The sequence below is a fragment of the Notolabrus celidotus genome, chromosome 16 (assembly GCF_009762535.1).
Source record: "Notolabrus celidotus isolate fNotCel1 chromosome 16, fNotCel1.pri, whole genome shotgun sequence".
Classification (NCBI taxonomy): Eukaryota; Metazoa; Chordata; class Actinopteri; order Labriformes; family Labridae; genus Notolabrus; species Notolabrus celidotus.
Genome location: NC_048287.1, coordinates 19,649,984 through 19,671,778, shown reverse-complemented (window position 1 = coordinate 19,671,778; position 21,795 = coordinate 19,649,984). Strand labels below are relative to the sequence as shown.

Sequence of the window (21,795 nt, the reverse complement as noted above, 5' to 3'; positions counted from 1 at the left end):
GAAGATTAGTTTTTGAATTAAGGAGGTGGTAATTAGGCAAGGAGAGTGGAGCCACACGTTTTTTTGACCTCTCTCTTTCTTTCTTTCTTTCTTTCTTTCTTCCTTTCTTTCTCTCTCGCTCTCTTTTAGTTTCTTTAAGGATTTGTGGATAAAAACATGGAAAATGGACAACTTTCTGTAATTTTGTTTTATTTTTGATTTGAGTAAACAGCTTAAAATTTATTGCGTGGTTCTGTCCAGTTATTTTAAGAGGGAAACTAAAGAAAGATATTTTTAAGAGAGTCAAAACTAAGACTTCATTCAGTTGAACCCACAACTTCCTTTATTAGATCTGCATGTTTCTTGAAATGACAGTGATTTTGCTCAGAAGTTGACAGACACACGAAATATGACAATGCCACTCACATATTGCCTGTTCTTCGCACATCAAGAAGCTGCCTGCCTCCAACACCCACACAGACAGCTCCACTTAACTTCCTCTGGATGCTTTGATAGTGGATCACATTTGATCCAAGGAGGGGATCTATGTTTAAGACTTTTATCCTGTATGCTGATGGGCCAGCTGATATGTGAATACTTTCCTCCAAGGCTGAGTTATGTATTTTCCATAATATCTGCAAATGTTGACGTGAAAACACAGAGAAGGTGATGTTCACATGTTACAATGAAAACTGGTTGCACTAATTATCATGTACAAAATCAAAGAACTGTTTCATTAACCCCAACGAAAGAACATCATTCTCTGATAACCATGTCTGCAAAAGGGGACAATGAGCGTCAAAAAATTCAAGCAAACCCTGAACCACCTGTAATGTGCCCAAAACATGTCCATGTGCCATTTAAGTGTCTTCTGTCTATCAGTAAGAGGAAGGTTTCTTGACAAATCACAGTCATTTCTCTGTGTCAATATTGCTTCTTTGTACCTCCCTTTTCTCCACACAGTGGAAAACTGGTACAAAAATAACTGGTACACTATTCAAAGACTAGCTGTTTAAATCACACTACTGTTAATTCATGACATATAATACATTAATATGGATTTTAGGAAAGGCAATTAATTAACAACATTATAAGCAACAGTAGAATACTGTTACATGATATAGTAAGCTAGGCTACATCATATTAACAAAAACAGATGATTAGACTACTTGTCTGTGGAAAAAAAAAGGATCCCCTGCCCATTTTACTGGGATGAATTTCAAAACAAGATCAAAATACAAACATGGGAATTGAATAAAAATCTGAATGTAAGAAGCATGGGATCAGATCCCGGTATTCGTGTCTTCAGTTTATTGAAGCATGAGATCCACAGGCAGCATATTCCCCTCTCACACTGCTTCAGGCTCACAGGGAAGCCAACTCTCTCCGATTACCATTCCCAAAGACTCTGTGCAGAGAGGCTGTGTAAAGATTCACTCAGTCAGATGGGATAAAGTCAGCGCAAAGAAGGAGAGATTACGATGTGTGTGTGTCTTGTCTGTGCACACGTGTGTTGTGTGCTCTTTGAGGAGAGAAGAGGACGTGTTATTCAGCAGACCTAGCAGAGTGTGTGAGCTATATAACGAGGCAGAAATAAAAGAGAAAAAAAATAGTAGGAAAAAGTAGTCCCCTCAGGCTCTGCATGCAGAGTCCATCTTTTCTTCAGGCAGACTGCACTGCCACAGTATGAATCAAAAGCTCTGCATGCCTGATCCACAGTGTCATGCACATTGCATCACACATGCGCAAACTGTGCTAAGGCAAAAGTTCTGAAAAAACAAACACAGGAAAGAGGGAGTTTCGGGGTGTGTGACTACACATTGCTGCTGTTCTGTACCATGATGCGTGGATCAAAGCAGTGTTAGAGGCTATTTTGTGGATCCTCTTTTAATATGAAATGTCTCCATCTGGCTGCTTTAGAACGTTTTTCCTTTTTTTTTTGCTGTGTCATTACACGCATGCCTTCAAGTTGTACCTCAAAGGATTTTTAAAATCTCCAGCATTCAAAAGGAGTCAGCTCAATCAATAATTGATCAATCATTTTTAAAAGATAATTCAATGTGAAAGATCTAACACAGCGTGACATATCAAAGTCAGACATGCTGAGAGTTATGCTCTTGAAGGGAAAATGTAGCTTTGCTATTCCAATTTCATCTGATATTATTCTATGTCAAGCTCTTCCTGCCTTCTCTCCCTCTGCTAAATACAGCTATTAGTTCCACCAATGACCTCCAAATAATATTTGATGCACAATCAAGTGAAAATTAATGTTTGAGCTACAGTTTGAAGACTTCAACTCACCAAGGACATTTATCTTTTTTCATGATTTCATTCATTGACATGTCTTTGTCATCCATCCATCCAGCCATCAAGCCAATAATCAATCCACCCATCCATTCATCAGTCCGTCTGTCTGTAAATCAGTATATCAATCCATCCATTCATTCGTCCATCCAACAGTCCATTGACCAATCCATCCATCCATCGACCCATTAATCTATGCATCATCCACCCATCCAACCACTCATCCAGCCAGCCAGTGATTAATCCACCCCTCCATCCATCTGTCTTTCAATCCGTCTATCCATCCACTTATCAATCGATCTATCCATCCATCCATCCACTCATCCATCCAGCCAGTGATTAATCAACCCATCCATCCGTCTGTCCATCCGTCTATCCATCCACTTATCAATCCATTCATTCATCCATCCACCTATCCATTGACCAATCCATCCATCCATCCATCCATCCATCCATCCATCCATCCATCCATCCATCCATCCATCAATCTATCCATCCATACATTCAGCCAGTGATCAATCTGACCGTCAATCCATTCATCCGTCCACCTATCCATTGACAACTCCATCCATCCATCCATCCATCCATCCATCCATCCATCTTTCCATCCAGAACTAGTTGACCAAGACATCCCTCTCCACTGTGGGATCCTGAGGCGTTCCCAGGCCACATGGAATAAATACGTATAATCCCTCCAGCAAGCATTGCCTGTACTCTGAGCTATTTATTAGTGGGTCAAAAAAAGGATGTAAGCAAATTTATGAACACTTTTCATCAGCACATACTTTGGTAGGAACTTCGACTGCAGCCCACAGTCCTTGTAATCCTTTTTCTATGTGCTTTCAGCAATTATTGCCCTCTTTTGGCTGCTTATAAATCTGAGCAACCAGTAAAAATACTTCACTGACTCTAACCTAGATTAGTTATTTTAATTAACTTTAAAACTCTGTAACACTGGAGCTTATAGTATACACTGAGGTAGGAGACTAGGCTATTATATGCATATAAATTGTGCAATGTCCCCATCTAGAGGTTTTCTGTAGAAGTGCAGGCTTTGTTAGTGCAATGTTTCTGCTGTGAAAATGTTGGCTCTTTTAGCAGGCTGAGATTATTCAGTCTATTTTTTATCTGGAAAAAAAAGAATACAAAAATAAGGATAAAATAAATACAAATAAACATCATCATCATCATATACTTTAACTCTCCCTGTTCATTTAAAGTTACTAACCATAGACCTGTCTAGAGTCCCTGAGCTCCCTTGTCTCGTAGGTTCCTCTTAGTCACTGCCGTATACAGCCTGCAGATGTCTGTCTAACATGAGTCTGGTTCTGCTCGAGGTTTCTGCCAATTAAAGAAAGTTTGTCCTTGCTACTGTAACTAGCTAAATGCTGCAGAGTGCTCTGCTAATGGTGGATTATGATGAGATCAGACTGAGTCCTGCCTGTAAGATTGGACTGGATCTTATCCTGTCTACATGTCTGGTCTTTATTAATAATTCAACAAATAGTACGTTCAAGACCTGCTGTTTGTAAAGCTTCTTGCTATATATATAAAGTTTGATTGATTAACAGTCTTTGATTTTCTTTAAATCAACCTGAACCCATTTGAGCTGTTTTGTTCTGATGTATCAGCTTTACCAGCAGGGGGTGACTCTCTCCCTCTCCATAAGACACATTTGTTGGTACATCCATCTTTAAGAAACACTACCATTTCCAGATTCCTGATGAGGGCAGTACAGCACAGGAAGGATTCTTCTGTCTTCAACCACAACAGCTTTCCCTGGCTTTCACATAATACAGGTCTATTATTCAGAATAATCATGCCTCTGCCTGGATCATTTTGTTTAGTGTTCAGCTGACAGGCAGTATAATGGCAGGCTGATGGGTCCAGTGGTTTGGACCTGGAAAACAACAACAAGTAATTAACATGCTTTTGATTTCTGAGAGCAGTTTCTGTGTGAGCAATTTTTTATATTTTTACAATTTGCAAAAATCAGAGACACTCCTGATTTAAATCTGCATGTTTTAAACCCCGAAATAGAACTCCTCTGACTACATTGAACAACTATTCAAGCATGTGTTGATTTTGAAAAACAATGCTTCCTTCATTTAACATTTCATCTCAGCTAAAAATAGTCCTCATTCTCATACAATTAAACATTTACCACATGCATGTAGGTTTAGTGATGAATAAGAAATGAAACATGAAAGAAGGACAAAGATTGTTCCAATGAGCTGGTTGATAAGCGTTCTAAATAAAGCCCCACACATCCTCCACAGCTCTGAGAGCAGAGTGAAATCTACAGTACATCTGATATGTATGCTTCTGCTTGTCTGCTTCTCTGACCTAGAAATATCCTCCTGACTCAGTGAACTCAGATGCAAAGTGAAGCTTACTCCATATATGTCAGAAAGCACTTGTGTTTGAGAGTTCATCCCGGGGAATGTGGGGCAGATGTACAAGCTCAGCTGCAATTACTCACGTTTTAAAAAGTAAACTTCTTCGTAGTGTTAGTATGGGGTCCCGGGAGATTTTCAGTTGTATACTGGCAAAAAAAAACCAGTTCAATTAAATAAATAAAAAAACTTCACTAAAAAGTGAAAAAAAATAAGAAGAGGTGGAAAAGATTTGAGACTTCTGCTTGTACTAAGTAATTAAATAAACAAACATACAAATAGATGGCGGAGGTATGGCTGAGTTGAGCATTCTCACTTTTTGGCTCACATAATGCTTAATGATGATAACACTGGAGCTTCTTTCTGTTCTGCTGTCACAATCTGTTAACCATGATGGTGACACCAAAGTGTTGCTTCTTTTATCACCTTTACACCAAATACATTTTAAAATAAATATGTATCTAGTTGAATTTAATCATGACAACAAGCGACCAAAATTCAAGTTGTGGCAACCAATTTGCAGAAACATTTATGTTCGAGGTTTTGTGTGGCACAAAGTGCTTCTCGATATAGATTCTTAATTCAGTTTCCTGGTTTTACATCAGATGCATGAATTAAATATCCTGGCTTTACAAGTCAGCCCTTTTCATTTCCCAAGGCAGCACTGCATGGTTAGCCTTGTTTATTCAAGTGAGAAATGCTACAGTTTGGTTCCTGGTGAATTGTTAGTCTAAATTATTGACGTAAATGATGATGGAAGTATTCACTGTACGATTTATAAAACACATTTCCTTTTCTGTGTGCTTGGATTTGATTAAATACATTCTAGTCCATAAATGTTTGCTGTGGCTACAAAGATTAGAAAAGGCTGGAAATGTCCAAACTGAACTTCTAGTTGGCTGCTAAAGGTCCTACTGCAACTTCTAAGCCAAAGCTTTGCCATATTTCCACAGTAGCCTGGCTCTTTGTTGTGTAACTAATATAAAATCAGAAATAATCTAACCCTAACTTCACCTATCATAGATATTTCCTGCCCTCTACAATTAAGCTCTAATTGATGCTGGCTGCAGGGAACATGCTTTCCCTGGAGCATATTTGCGATGAAGCATCGGACAGGCTCATGAATATTTAGTTATCCTTACTATGGTTGACTTAGCACCTTAGAAGACTTATACATAAAAGTGTAATAATAGATACTGCGGCTCTGCAACCCTGGTTGGCTACGGTTAGGGCCCAGTAGCCCCTCAGGATGCTCTCACATCTGTGCCCGATAACTGTCATTATACCCTGACTGTAAAGACCAACCTGAGACGGACACAAACATCTTTGCTTCTGTATTAATATGCAGAGGTGAAATTTATCAAACTTCTAACATGTGTGATCAGGTTGTCCTTAGTGTCACCTTTGCAATTGGGAATCAATTGAAATTGCTATGGGGTTTTGACCAATCAGGATCATCTATTTCACAAAGTTGGAAAATTAGTAAGACAGTTTGGTAATAACTAAATAGAACGTTTTTTGGTCTACCTATCATGTAGACCATGACCATGACCATGATCTGTTGTAAAGCCATCAGTCTAAAGATAAAGTAGTGTTCTCTATATACTGTATCTTTTTACGTACATACATTCTTTATTGTTCAGTGAATTAGCACGGTCTTACTACTTTAACTTGTAGTGGTAATATGGCAGACAATGCTGGCCTGTAGGACAGATGTGCTTTGTGACTTTAACACAATGTGAAAAGATTGGTATGTGGCCGTACGCTTTGTTGACGTCTACGTAGCTCATCACGAACCCCTATGGGAAGCAGTGTTGGCAGCTGCCATAGCCACCAAGCGATGTGCCAATCTGGACCTGTGCCAACGAAACACATCAGATGGGTGCAACACAGCACTGCAGTTACTCTTCCTCTTTTTTACACAGCAAGGTGACCCGAGTGAGGATATACACCCACAATGCCTGAGCATGAAGTATAGACTAATTTGCTTGGGATTTGGTAAATGTTGATCCGTTGGTTAATACTTTCTCTCTCCAGTTGCTTATATAACTTTGTTCTACGAGAATAATCAGATACATAAGGCATTTGCTCTCGTCTGCAATACTGACACAGACTGATCCTTTTTTCATTAAAAAACACTCATCTCAGGAGGAGGAAAAAGATAGAGGAGCTAATTTAGGGAAGAATGATTAGATACAATTTGTTAATTAAAATTGCCAAGTTAGCAGCGTAGTGCATGTGGTAATAGCTAACTTTGTCTATCTCTGCAGTCATTTTGAAGCTTTCAAGTCATAGATACAAATATATCCCACTGGAGTGCTGAGGCTATACTGCCTCTATCACACGTTTTTAATTCCTGGTACATTTCTCCCTGGTGCTCATCCAGCCAGGAAAATTCCTCCCTCCCTCCCTCCCTCACTCTCTCCATCCCTCTCACGCTCTCTTTCTCTTTCCTGAGGCAAGGTAACGTCAAAAGGCCTGAATAAGCTTTAATGTGTATCCAGTCGCAGCTTGTCATCTGTGAACTATACTCCTCTGACCATCTTTTCCATGCCCATCAGCCAGCGTTACAGAACTCTTATCCTGAATTGATTCTGCGCTCCAAAGATCTATGAGAAAGGGTGGAGGCCACAAAGAGAGGACTGACAGCGGAGTGGAGAAGTACTTAAGGCATGTGAAAAGAGGCAAGAGAGGGGTGACAGATAAAAATGGTGAGATATGACAGTGATGTCTTGTTTGGCTGCAGGGGCTGTGGTTCATATCACAGATTTTCCCATGCATCTTTGCACCTTACCCAGTGTCGGGCTGAACTCAGGCAGATGTGTGCCCGTCTACTGATCCTGCTGCTGGAAAAGCGAGGGATGATTCTTGCTTTACTTTGAGACCTGGGACTGAGAGGCCTAAGGTTTAAGGCAGACATCAACTAATGTGATGTGACAGGCTCCTTAGGTAACATTCTGACCTGTTACCTGCACACACACTACACTTACAAAGTCAACTCAAAGACTGAAAGTGAAGTTAAAAAGTTTTTCATTTTTTGAGTGCTTTCGAAAAAAGATTTATATCTCTAATTATTGAAGCCTCTCTTTTTTTGACTGTCTTGATATTCTCACCTCATATGTAGTCCATGTATTTGTCTGCATTCTTGTAGTATTTATCAATACTTTTGTTTTTTACTACCAACACCTACTGTTGTCTGATTTTATACTACCAGTATGTGGCTCTATAATTAGGTCATAATATATTCTAACTGTCTACAAGATGACAAAAAAGGAAAAGGGAAAAAGGAAGGATTGTCTGTGTATGCAAAAAAACGTGATCTAATGTTGGCATATGAAGCATTGCTACAAGAATTGGGCTGTAGAGGAGATTTATTTTAGTTGACATTTGAGAACATCATTTCGCAGCTTTAAATAGTGTGCCTCTACGGATGTTTGTTTATAAATTAACCTCTTTAAAAGCAGATTAAAGCAGGGATTTAAGAATAATGCATCATCTTTACTATTTAAAGTGACATAAAATATGTTTTCTCGTTAAATGGCTGAATATAGGCAGCTATCAGACATCATGTAAATGTGTTTTTAATCCTGATCCTTCATTACATGCTAAATTACTGACCTTTAAATTGCTCATGTAAGGTAATAAGGTGTATGGGTCTCAGTAAAATGAGGAGAGTCTTGCAGACTCACTGACTACTCAGAGTAAATGGATTTAACATTTATCACAGAACATGGCTGTACGCCAGATGTTGTTATATAAGTCACTGATACCACTTTATCTATGCCGGCTAACAGCCTGTGGACTGTACACACGAGTGAGATAGTCACATACTGCATTGATTACTACATACCTTAGTACATACCTCAAAAAGTGTTACATAAAAATGGTTTTCAAAATAAAAGCCACTGTTTTCAGTCAGATCCAGTTAAACGTGAACAATACATCAGGATGCACATTAGCATATTCAGGTGAAGCAGAGAACACATCAGATGTTAAAACTCATAATTCTCCTCACAGTGCATCTGTCTGAGACATGACAGCTCTGCAGGGTAGAGAAGCAATTAACATGGAAAATGATTAGTCTGATTGAAGCAGGAGAGGAGAAGCACGTCAGAGCAGGAGAGATAGCAGGAAGAAAAACTTCTGACAATGACTTTGTGACACAGACTTTGCACATTCACACACACACACATACACAAGTGACTGATTTCTGCCAGAGCCTTTAGGGCTGGACTGTTGCTGCGTAGCGATAAACCACCCAGCTATCTCGTGGAGATTTCACTTTCTTATAAATTCCATGAAAGCTGTCGCATGCATTTTTTGAAGTCAGCATAAAGTGTGTCTCACTTTTTCCTTGCATGTTTAAATCTGTCTTTGTAGATCACAGAGCAAATTCATACATCTGTAACAACGTAATGCTGCTTTTCTAAAAGTTGTAGCAAAGCTTTCCTCTTGCTACACGTGAATGTTACAAATACATCGGAGTCACCACAAAATATGGATTGATTTGCCTTCCTGCTGCATATCGAAGCCTTCAGATAACGCTGCTAAGCTGGCGGTATGCAGCCTGGTGTGGTGACAGCCCATTTATTCTGGTGGCACACAGGTATTCTTCAGATAGCAAATGTGCAATAGATGTTCTCTGACTGCATACCTGGGTGGGTGGGAACATTTTACCCAAAGACTGTATCAGCAAGAAAGTTTTGGTGCTGATTGTGTGTATGTGTGTTAAGGTTCTAGTGTGCATGCTCAAATGATATTCCAACCACATTTATCACTCACATACACTGATGATGCGTAAAGATGTTCTGCTGCTTAAACTGGAAGCATTGTTATAACAGCTGATTTAGTAAGCCTTCACAGGTGGCAATTTGGCAATTGTACTTATCAGAATTTTGAATTATGATTCTTTAGCATTAAAAGATTAAACTTTATTGCAATATCCCAGGCATCCCATCACTTTTAAGTAAGGGATAATGAATAGTAGCAGCCTTAAAATAAGCTGACTTAGCCGGTATTACTCACATTAAGCTGAACAGTTCCACTGATTGGGAGGTAAAACAACGGGGTGAACAGGACAGCATGAATCAGCATCACATTAAGTTTTTCCTGCCTCATTTGTCAGTCTGTTTCCTCTATCTTCAATTTTACAGATGTCTCTATCATGGCCAACAGTTGTTGTCTCTTAAGCTTGTCCTTCCTCTTCTATACTTTTTCATTTTTTCCACCGTGAACAAATTAACATCAAATTACCAGATTTTTTTCTGCATATTGAAATGAAACAGTTATCATAGCTATCTCTAGTGCAGTATACAACCTACATTTTAAAACCAGTTTAAATTGGTTAAAAGCAATTTCCAAATTCCCTTTCCATTACAAAGTGTTTATGAGTAAACATTTTACTCATTTTTCTAGTTGTGACAACAGTGACTCTTTTACAGAGCAGTCATCTTATGATGCAGTAATCATTACAACCACTTTTGAATCATAAAAACTCAAGACAGAAACCCTCAGTTTTTTTTTCCTCTTGGTGCTGCCTCCACAAATTTCATCTTTTCTTTTGGGCTATACCATACATTCTCTACATAGTGTACATACTGTACGGTGCAGGTTTAACCTACCTGTCTAGTCCTGTCCGGGTCTCTGAAGACCACACCTCTGTTTGTCATGTCATGCAGAAGGCAGCCTTGGAAACGAGGCTGCTCATGTCTGCCAGGCCATTTGGCCGCATCTGGTCTCTATCTTCTATCCACTTGAGGACATGCACAGGCTCTATCACTCCAACTCTCCTCTGCATGTTGATCCTTGGTGTTCTAATGGGAAAGACAAGGCATTACACAACTAAACCCATAAATAATACCCACCCACTCAAACAATTGCAAAGTACAGCTCTCCTTACATAATAAGATTAAACATGTCTTTAATGCTTGTAAACAGGAAACACATCATTACACAAATTGGTGTTAATTGAACTTTATTTCACTGGTGATTAACTTTTGCTGAAAGAATGTAGGCCAACTCATTGTTAAGCTGTATTTATGTTTGCTGTTGGAATTGTCCAACTTGGATGTCAGCATCTCCCTTGGGCAGTGAATGTAACATAATAAGATTATGTTCGCTGACATGTGAAATCAGTACAGTGGGGCAGATGTGCACACGACTCATAACAAGCCCCAGCTGAACTTGACAACACATGGGGAGGCAAAAAAAGACATATGTGACCTGTGTGCTCCAGAACCTCTATACTTTTATAGACATTTTGTTTGAAAGCAAGAATATACTATATAATATGGAATATATATCAAACTAAACAGACCCTTTTATTCCCTTTAGCACAACACAGGAATACATCAAACATTATCAATTCAACCTCCATTCAACAAAAAGCTTCTCAAAAGTTGCAATCTTCTCCTCTCAAGGACAGACAAGACAAAGCTTGCATTTTAATTTAACACTTATCTGCATTATGATGTTATTTCAGCAAACTTAAGACTTGTTGTTTGTAAGAAGCTAGAAAGTCAGTTTCTTTTTCAGCTTCCTACCACTGTAATGAAGTAGTAGGAGTCAGCAGACCTTGAGGCCGCAGTTCCAGGACCGCACTTATGCGTCCGCAACTAAGATCCTTGTTGTTTGCAACAGCACCACCTAGTGGTCACCAAGGACTGAATATTTATTGTGCAACTGTGTTTACAGTGTGTAATGTAACCATTTTTAGCGTCTAACTATGGGACATATGGGACCCAGAGATACAGTCTTAGAATTACGATCCAAAGCAGCAGCCTCCAGTTCTGTAGACACATATCATTGTGACAGTTAAGTCTCTGTGTAGCTATCTATTTACAGTGAACAGATGAATAGGCAATACTCTAGGGGGTGTAATGAACGAAGACAATGACAACGTTTATTTTGCAGGAGCAAATTGGTTTTGGTTTCGACCTGAACACATAGTCGCTTCTCAAGTTGCTGGTATGACAGTCAACAATGCAGCTCACTGAAAAGAAAGTCCTCACTGGAAGTCGTTAATCGCTAACCACTCATCACCAGGATGCCGAGAAGTTCAACATCACTCCTCGAGGCTATAATGTCCTCAGATGATAGCAGATGGGCTTTGAAATTGGGACTTAAACCAACAATGAAATTACTGTGAAGTAATGAACCCTGACCATAAAATTGTAATTATGTAACCAGTCTTAAGTTGGTTCCATATTTGCTCTGTATTCAACGCTTTTCATAGAATTTAATGTCATAACAAAGTTGGGTTTGTGTGAGGATAATTCAGGAGAAAACATAAGACACATACCAGAAAAAAAAGAGATTGTAGCCCGTTTTACAAGGTTGTCGCATACAGAACATGAACAATCCCATGCCTAATTTACTGTCAGGGTCTCTGTAACTGCACATCTTTATCTCATTAACTTGACAAAGTGTTAGGGTTAGCACTTTTTATTACTTTTTATCAAGCTGTTAAAACAGAAATATTAGGAACATTAAACAGGTCATGCATTCTGGAACAGTCCTCAAAGCTTCACTAATGTCTATCAATGTACAGTATTTCTCTACCAACATGTGTTATATCACAGTGTTACATACTAGATTTTCCCTGAAATCCTCAAGGCATTTCTATGAAATCTGTGGCTACTGCCTGATAGCAATCTCTGTGAATAATCACCCATGCTCATCAATGTAAATAGTACTCTTGCTGTCTTGCAACAACGCTGTCTTTGAGTTATCCAGCTACTACTGACCTCAAACCATGAAACAGCATTAAAACTGGGATTTTTTTTTCACTGCTAAATCTTTTTCTGCTCCTCTTGAAGTTTTTGAGTAAAATAAACATAACTTATCTGAAACAAAAGCTGAGGGAGAACAGATAATCATCTCAACGATAGCTGTGTTGGTATTAAGTTTTATTTTTGATTTGTCTACTGAGATAAGAATGTGATACAGATGTAGAAATATGATGGTTCTGAAGTCATGGAGTATTAAGACACCAATCAGAGTGAGAGAGAGCTACAAAGGTTACTGATAGAAGTGTTATAGTAATGTTATAGTGTCTGTGTTATATTGTACTCATGTTTTGGCGGAGGAAGATTTAATTTTCACTACTTTATGTACAGCTATGTCAGTCAAGTTTGTCTCCTTCATAGGGTCAAATCTGAAGGGTCTTTCACCATTCATGGATTAACAATGAAAGATAACTAACTATAAAGATAGGATTCTTTTACTTTAATGAAACTGAGAAGGCCAGAAGAGATGCATTTCTTTGGTGGAACTGCAAATGGTTTGTGCAGTTTTTGTGAAGGTAGCAAGAAGTCTCAAGCAAGAGTAACAACATTAAAATGTCTGCTGGAGTTAAAAAAGCATGTTAGAAAGTTAAAATTTCCCCTGAAAAGTTGGTAAAAAATATATTGTACATAAGCAGAAGGAAAAAATACATCACATACATTACATTATTATTATTTGTTAATTATTTTCCAACCTGTGTTAAAACATAATCTATAATAATAATATATGGGATAATCTCTTAGTTGGTGACTTCTGCGTACTAGAACTTAAAACAATAATGAAAAAGAGAGATTACAGAAGTAAATGGAAGTAAATATACATTTTGTTATTCATTTTTAATTCACAGAAGTCCATTTCAGTCCTCTTAGAACTGTTTCAACCAACCAACCAATCAATATTCACAGGATATGAATGAAAGTGTCATTTAACACTACAGCACATTTATTTGGAAGTCATAATTAAATTGCATTTGCCCCTTATCTAATAGGGTTCTAATGGTCCTGATAAAAAGTACAATGAAGCCTGGGCTTGGAATTTGCATTATCAAGTGAGTTGTTTTAATAATAAAGACTCTCTGAGCAAAGAAATTGTCTTTGTGAGTTTTGGAAGGAGCAAACTATTGAGAGAATCAGTAGTCTGCAAAGACGCTCAGCAAGTGAAGGGAAGGGAGTTCATTATATTGAAAGAGGACGAAGAGAGGGGTGAATAGTAAGTCAGAAGATGCGCATTGTCTGCAGGGTTTTGAGATAAAACATTATGGAAAGTTCAGTTTGCAAAGTCTCATGTTGAACACAGGCATGGTATGTACTGAAACGACATGACCTTTAAGCAGTTATGAATAAGAGCAAGAAGTATATCATGATTATCCATTACAAGTATATCATGATTTTCCATTACAAGCCTTACAAATTAAAAATAATGACCATAAATGTGAATTGTTAATTAAAATCAGACATACCCAGATGTTCCCTCATGGCAGAAATGTCCAGTATGCATGTTGGTATAGTTAAGGTGACAGTTAGTTTCGATAACTAATCAACCAGCAAAACTCTGTTTTGCATTTTTTATGTACTATATGGAAGGCAGAAAATACTGAAATCATCATGTTAGAAATGCTTTTATTTGGTGTGCACTCCTACCAAGATATAGAAGGAGAGTGTATGTGTGAATGCATTTGATAACAGGAGAGAATACTGAGCAGTCTCATGATAGCAATCTTTTACCAACAGCCCTGTGCTGTAGGTTTATACACACACGCTCACCAGCCAACACCTAATCAAACCAACTATAAAACCCAAAAGAACAAACACATTTCAGTGATGTCACAAGAGTACTTTGACCCGTCTGCAAAGTCGATCGGTAATATGCATGTGTGAGTGTGTTGAGGTCGGTCTAATCTCGACCGGCATCACCAATGCCCCTCCGGAATCATCCATCACACTGCTCCTTGTCCTTCTCAGACACACACCACACACATAAATGCCAAGAGCATTGACTCCTTACTTCAATTTATCATCCTGAGTCAAGTGTTCAACCGGCAAAGTGTTCCCTTTGCCCTTCTGTGCTCTACTGCAATAATTCTACTTCACACCTGAGACCCATCTGCATTCTGTGCAACACACACACCCACTATAATACACACTGACAGAAATGGGACATCTATAATACATTAAGGAAGCAAAGTGAGCTTGGATAAAGGGGATTAACCTCGCTTTCCCAAAACAAATTTAACACTTTTCCTTCGTTAAACATTTATATGCAGGTGCAAGTAGGGAATCAGCTGGGGACTCTCTTCCTTGCCAAATCCACACAAATTAACCTGCAGAACCCAAACACCCAAGAGATACCCGGGATTCTAATTCAAGTGTAGAAAAAAACAAACATACATGCACATGTAGCAAGGTACTGATACATGATAATGTGTTTTTTGCTCAAAAATGTCTTCATTTTGTCCAGGGTTTGCAAAGCTAGCACTTTTTAAAGTTTCCTTCCTCCTTAATGATGCTAACACTGTGTGAAAAAACGCATTAGAGATGTATCAATTTACCTCATCAGGGATATGAGAAGAAATTCTTTGTTACGAAACAACTATTATCTGTAAAACGTTGCATATTATCTGCAGTGCTTGCATTTTTAACAAGATTTAGATTACATGGTGTTATGGGAAAGAATTCTGAGTGATAGGTCATCACAGATTTTACACAAATCTACAGGCACACAATGTACAGTATTTTGTAGAGTCTCCACTCCTTATAACTTGCTTGTCAATGAGGGATTCATAACAAACATCTGTGAGCACAAAGACGAGGGCAGGGAATCTTTGGATCTGGGTAAGGTGACAGTGAGAGCTGCTGAGTGATACAATCATTGCTCTCTACAGTCAGCTGTTATTCCGTCTGATTAGCTTAAAGCCTATTAATAGGGATAGAGATCCTGAATTCCTTATATGTCAAATGATTTAGGAGTTCAGCTGAAGCCCTGACAATTGTTAGGGCTTCAGCTTAACATAAGTTAAGGCTTTTGGTGGTCTCTTCTTTTCAAATCTATATTTCTGGAGAATCCAAGATGGCGGACGAGGAGTAGACTCTTACCTCACGCTCCCACACATTTCAAAATGTTTTCTTTTGAGCCCAACATTCCTCATATGTCTACCCATTTCTGCATCATATTAAGGGGTCTTATTCATAGCCACATCATTGGAAATGGCAAACAAACACGCTAAACAAACCAAAAGGACTCCAATAGCGATATAATTGATAGCGACGTTAGCATGGCTGTGCTAACCAACCTGCTAGAGAGCCACAAGTCGGACCTCTCAATGGAATTCAAGACTTCCTTCTCAGCACTGGAGGCCAAAATTGACCTGGTGCAAACTAGTGTGTGCAGTCATGGTCAACACATCACGTCTTTAGAAACCAACGCAGACTCTGTAGGCAAATCTATATTTCTAACTTTTGATAAGGCTGTGGACCTTTCAGATCACTTAGAGGGTGCGAAGGCTTATGTCTGAATGTAGTAGTTGTCTTCCATTTTTGGATGAAGCGTAATAGATTTTCCAAAAAGCTTTAAATCTAATAGAGTGTAACTAAAGGCTGAGGAGTTAAAGCAATTAATGTCTGGCGGGGCTCCTAAGACTTCAAAATTCCATGAAGTCACATTTGTCCTTTGGCGGCAAGAACGTGTGTCCTCTGCTGGGATTTGCAGCCCATCACCACGTTACGTAACTATCTTTGGGGACGGCTCCTTCCAGCACAGTTTACAAACACTCTTGCACAACTGAGAGGAACCAGGATAGAGGAACTCGCCGCTCTATGCACTGTCCCTTTCTGAGGAACGCTTCTCTGTTTCCAGCTTGCAGTCTTGACGATTGCCAGGGTTCGATGCTGTTAGAACAATCTTCCTGCCAGAGGAGGTCATGTTGTTGATAGTTCCTAATAATCCAGTCAATGGATCAGTCATGGAAAATTTAAGTGTGAAGGAAAACATGGAAAAGAGTTGGTGAGAGCTAACAGGAAAGGATTGTGACACTTCAACTGCTTTCTGCTTCTGAAGAGGTGACCTTACAATAAAAAAAATATCTGAACAATATTGCCTCTGCTGTGTGTATTGTTATTACTGATTACACTGATACAAAAGAACAGAAACTACAGATGTTATTCATTTGATGCATCAGAGTCTTTATGCTTAAAATAAAGATGCTATATTCATATCATGAAGGTGTATTATAAGCTGTATATAAGCTGCATTCTTTTTCTCTCCAATGCCTATGTAACAACTCTGGGGATTTGCACAGCCAGTATTTAATCAGACTTTACCAAAGGAGAAAAGAGTTATCATCAAACATACTCTCTACAAGACGGTCGTCTTCTGTGGTACATGAATCATTTGTCTAATGAGGCAGGCTTCAGGGACAAAATCGTTGGCACAGAACAGATGTGACCAATTTCTTACATTCATCCATTTCATATCTGCACACGCTGCCTTTTCTGACACATTTTCATTCCCTGCTACTGCTGTTGGCCGCTTGTATTGTTTAAAATGAACTTAAGTATATGCTTGACACACCCATAACCTCATATCCATACTTGGGTGAATTTACTGCTTATATTTCCAGTTTACAGAACTGCCCTCAAAAAATTGCCATGTGTGTTTGGACTTGTAACTCCTGTTTGTTTTTTCCCCCCATCTCTCTCCTTTATCATCCTCCCATTTCCTGCAGCACTTGTCATTAAAGTGATGAGGTTAACTGGCACTGGAAGTCAAACCAAGCAGATAAGCTCTCACCACCTCCACACTTCATACCTGGTCCTTAATGCAAACATGGTGCATTTAAATAGATTTACAATACGTTGTCAAAGCGCTGCATGAATTCACTTTTCACCACTGACTATAAAAGTTTAAAAAAGATTACATGTACAGTTGCATAGCATTGAGAGTAAACAAGTAATGTCTGCAGGCAGCCTCGTCAGTGTGGTGCTTCCCCATATGTCCATTTTGCGATTCCTCTGTCACCATCATCTTTTCTCAATTATGACATTTTTCCCATCCTAAATCTAAAACAGTTATTTGTGTATGTTTTATATAAATTCTGTTGAGATGGTCATACTAATGCAGTTTGATATTACTTCTGACATAGTTATCAATCACCAAATGTATTTTTCTATTTCATGAATTAATTAAAAATCCATAAATGACACGTTACTAGCTAAGAAAACCATTTGGGGGGTTGTTGGCCTTGTGGTTTGAGTGTGCGCCCCGTGTACAGAGGCTATAGTTCTCACCGCAGCGGTCGAAGGCTCGACTCCCAGCCTCAGCCATTTGCTGCATGTATTCCCCCCTCCCTGCTTCCGGCATTTCCTGTCTCTCTGCAGCTGTCCTATCAATAAAGGTGTAAATTCTCGATAACATAAAAAATTATCAAAAAAAGAAAACCAAGTATATGAGATGCATGTTATTTAATGCACATGTATCAATAGATGCTATCATTTATTGTTGTTTTTCTATTAGACGCAATTAACCAAAAAACAGATGATATCAGCATTTTGTATCTGCCATTGGCTTACCTGCTCTCCAATTATTGGTATCTACCATTGAAAAAACAATATTGGTAGACACTAGTGGGTAAGATCCTGCACTGCGTAAATGCAGTGCATATCCTTGTCTTTGTAACAGCGAGGTTAAGCTTATGCATGCATGTTAAAAATAGGTTACAGCTTTACATCGAGCCACAGAGGGATGCTCCGGCACGTGTCGTGATAGATTACAATTATTCAGTCATGCATTGTTATATTGCATGTGATGGCTTCAAGAGAGTTTGAGTATCAGAGTTAGAGGAAACCATATTATATTCTTGTGTTTTGTAGCAGTGAAAAGCTGCTGAATTTGAGCGCCAATATACAAAAAAAATATTATTTATTTGGCTGGCAGACTGTTTAAGACCTTTGGAGAATACTTATTCTTGTAAAGATTCAAAGATTTTAGTAATTCCCACCATGTTCTTATCCCCCCACCCCCAAATCATTAAAGAACACAGCCTTTAAAATTTTGACTGTTGGTGCACACTGGCCATAACACTGAAATCTTATATTAGGATGTAATTAAAGTTAAATTTCTTTGGTGTCAACATAAACTCTGCTCTGGAACTCTCTCCCACCTGACCTCCGTAACACTGACTCACTCCCACATTTTAGATCTAAACTCAAAACTCATCTGTTTAAACTGGCTTACTCCATCTGACCACAACTCCATTGTCCATTCACTTAAAACTTTTTAAATTGTATTTTATTTACTGCTTGTTATTTAAACTCTGTTTGTTTTACTGTTGTAAGGTGACCCTTAGTCTCAAGAAAGGCGCCTATAAATAAAATGCATTATTATTATTATTATTATTATTATTACTATTATCATTAAAATGAACGGCTTCTCTTTAATAGCTTTGATGCACGATTACTTTGGTTGAACCCCTCCAGGAAAACGATGGCAAACAAAACAAATAATTCTTCTCATTTCACCAGATCTGAGCATGATCTGGCATCGACGGGTGCCCACACCAACACATGGTTGTTCATTTATAATTTGTTATAGTATAAGTTCTCATTAAAAAATGAAAAATAAAAACCAATATCACAAAGTGGCTTTTATTTTCAATACATGACATAGTCTATTAGATCATTCAATCGCTATTTCCTCCCACATGGACCAGCCATGTATAAAATGTTCTCTGAGAGACCCAGAATGGCAGAAAAACAAACATTAACTCTAACTGTGCTGTGTTTCTGAAAATAGCCTCTCTAATTAGTAAGCAACAGTCAGTGCATTTGTATCAGCACAGCTCGGATCAGCACACAATAGTTTTACTCAGCCATCATGCGAAACCAATCTCACTGATTATTCATCAAAATCTAGGCCACTTCTAATCAGCAATAAAACAAACTAAGATTATGTGATTAAAATAACCAATTCACTGATGGTTGTACTAACCAATCCAACTTGGTGAGTGAATAATATAAAGACAATCCAATCAAAGGCAACCAGGCCTCTAAACTTCATGTTCAATCCATCAACTTTTGGCTTCGAGAAAGCCAGACTCCCTCTGCCAGTTCTTTAGTTCTCTCTGACAGCTTCCACTCTGCCCTGTAGCATAAATCTTCCCTCTTGTCGCCTGATTCCACCAGCTCAATCCTTAAAAACATTTCTTTTTCCAGGATCATTGAAGCTAGCACAGTGTCTGTAGCTTGTTTGGCTCTTGGCAATCTGGGGGAGGAACGAGAAATCCCAAGAAAACGGGCTGGCCCGCTTTTAACCCCTTTGCTTTTCACTTCCTTTTCCTCGTGTTTCGCCAATGTCACATCTCTATCATCTGATGTAGAAAGGCTTGAAGAAGTGTCATTGGTTGAATCATAGCTAACAGAAGACTGAGTGTCCTCTGATTGGTCAAGGTCTGCTTGGTAAGCTAGTTTCCTGTGTGTCTGTCTGTTGATTGACAGACAAGGAGGCCATCGGAGGGAGAGACATCTCGTCACTGCCAGCCATAACTCCTGAGGCCTGAATAAGCCCGACCTCTGAGGTTGATTCGTGTCACAGTGAGTGTCCTGTTTCTCCAATAAAACGCACTCTGCTCCTGATTCTGCTTCCACCTGCTCAGTGACTGGTACTCCATTAGAGTTCTTTGGCGAAGGCTCATCTTCACTGTCCTGATCCTTTATCTGCACCTGGTTATCATCTTCCAAGCTGAAAGAACTGCTGAACCTCTGGCTCCTCTTCATCCCACCCTCTGCCTCCACGGTGGAGGATAAAGGTGACGATTCTTCATCTGATGAGCTTTCACTTGGTGACGACTGATCTGGAGAATCATCTGACTGCAGTTGTTGATTCTCTTCGGACTCAGAAGAGCTGCTCGCCCTCTGGCCTTTCCTCATATTGGGCACACAAGTCCCTCTTTTACCTAATCCGTCCGCTGCTTGGCGCTGCCCTTCTTCAAGCTTTCGAGTGATGGAATGAGAGGAATGAAAGGAGTAATCAAGGCTACCACAACAAAAATAACAACGGCTGCAGCAGCTCTGCTAGCATGGCACTTGCTGACATAATATCTGCTTCAAGAGGCACAGCTTTGGCTATGGAGATGGGCAGTGATGACGCTGTGATGTCATGTGCCCACATGCAAACACACACACATACACACAAACCCCTGCATGGCTATGTTTTCACGCTCCAGTCGAGTCAGCGGTGACTTGCCTCAAAGGGAAGTGATGTCAAATTTCATGATGTCATACCTAGCCGGTGTGGTGGAAATCTGGAAATGATAGACTCAAACAACAACGGTTTGTCTTTGTGAGCTTTATTCCGGCCTTCAGTAAGCTTTGCAAAGCGGTCAGATGGCAGAGTGATCTAACAACCGAGACAAGGTCTGCTCAACTGACCCAGAGTGAAGATACAACACGTTACTTATCCTCTTCAGAGAATAATATTAACAAATCATTAAGCATCTTCAAAGAACTGTGAGACAAACAAGAGAGTTTCTTATCACCTCTTGCTTCCTGGTCACCTTCCTGACTTCTCACCTTATGGTCTGCTCCTCAGCCATGGGAACAGATAACAATAAGCAAATCACAGGAGGTTTGGTATGTGTGAATGTTTCTAGCTTCTGATCAAAGCAAGAACAACATACTATCATGTCTGTATTTTTCCCACCACAATTCCCCCCTTTTTGTCCTTTTACGGACAACAGGAAATAGAAAAATACATCATGAAAAATAAAACACAATACCTATACCTAAAACATCAAAAACTATTTTGTAGTATATAAAAAAAACCCTAGAGAGAAAATACATCAGAGACATTAATTCAAAAGATTTCAAAACATCTCGTCATAAACTTCAGGTCAAAACAATCAATAACAGATTCCAATAATACATTTAAACATTTTCTTCATCTGAAACATTTGGATCTCCAGGTGGAATCCAACCTGTAATAGGATACAGATCTGGTATGTCATCTGCTTCTGTACAATTTAAAAGCGGATCATACTCTGTGAGCTGCATCATTTGGTGAGAGATGGATTTTTCTATAGTACGTACAACTAACCCACGAACACAAGGAATATGACAGCAACCTATCAATACAAAAGATGCAAATACAACAATAATGGCAGTCAACACTGAAACTATGACAGATTTCCATTTGCCGAACATCTGATCAAACCAGTCCATTATCCAGACATCAGTTACTGCATTATTCTTCATTTCGTCTGCCAGGATTTCCAACCTATTCAACGCCTTTGAAAAGGTTCCTTTAGGGGCAGTGTTGTTAGGGATGAAAGTACAACAACTAT

At 39.0% G+C, this 21,795-nt stretch overlaps 1 protein-coding gene across 3 annotated transcripts in view; it reads right to left on the bottom strand.

Annotated features, from left to right (window-relative positions):
* dtnbp1b (dystrobrevin binding protein 1b) overlaps window positions 1-21,795 on the bottom strand; it is an 89,375-nt gene that overhangs the window by 59,823 nt on the left and 7,757 nt on the right. Inside the window, exons 3-4 of one of the 3 annotated variants that reach the window (XM_034704375.1) lie at window positions 17,747-17,841; window positions 10,301-10,492 (exon numbers count right to left, since the gene is read on the bottom strand). Coding sequence is in view for 1 of the 3 variants with exons in the window: in XM_034704374.1 (XP_034560265.1) it covers window positions 19,517-20,446 (930 nt within the window). In the remaining 2 variants the exon portion in view is untranslated. Of the gene's footprint in view, window positions 1-299; window positions 615-10,300; window positions 10,493-17,746; window positions 17,842-19,133; window positions 20,447-21,795 lie in introns of those variants that run through there. The other 2 variants (XR_004634265.1, XM_034704374.1) reach the window with 2 other exon arrangements.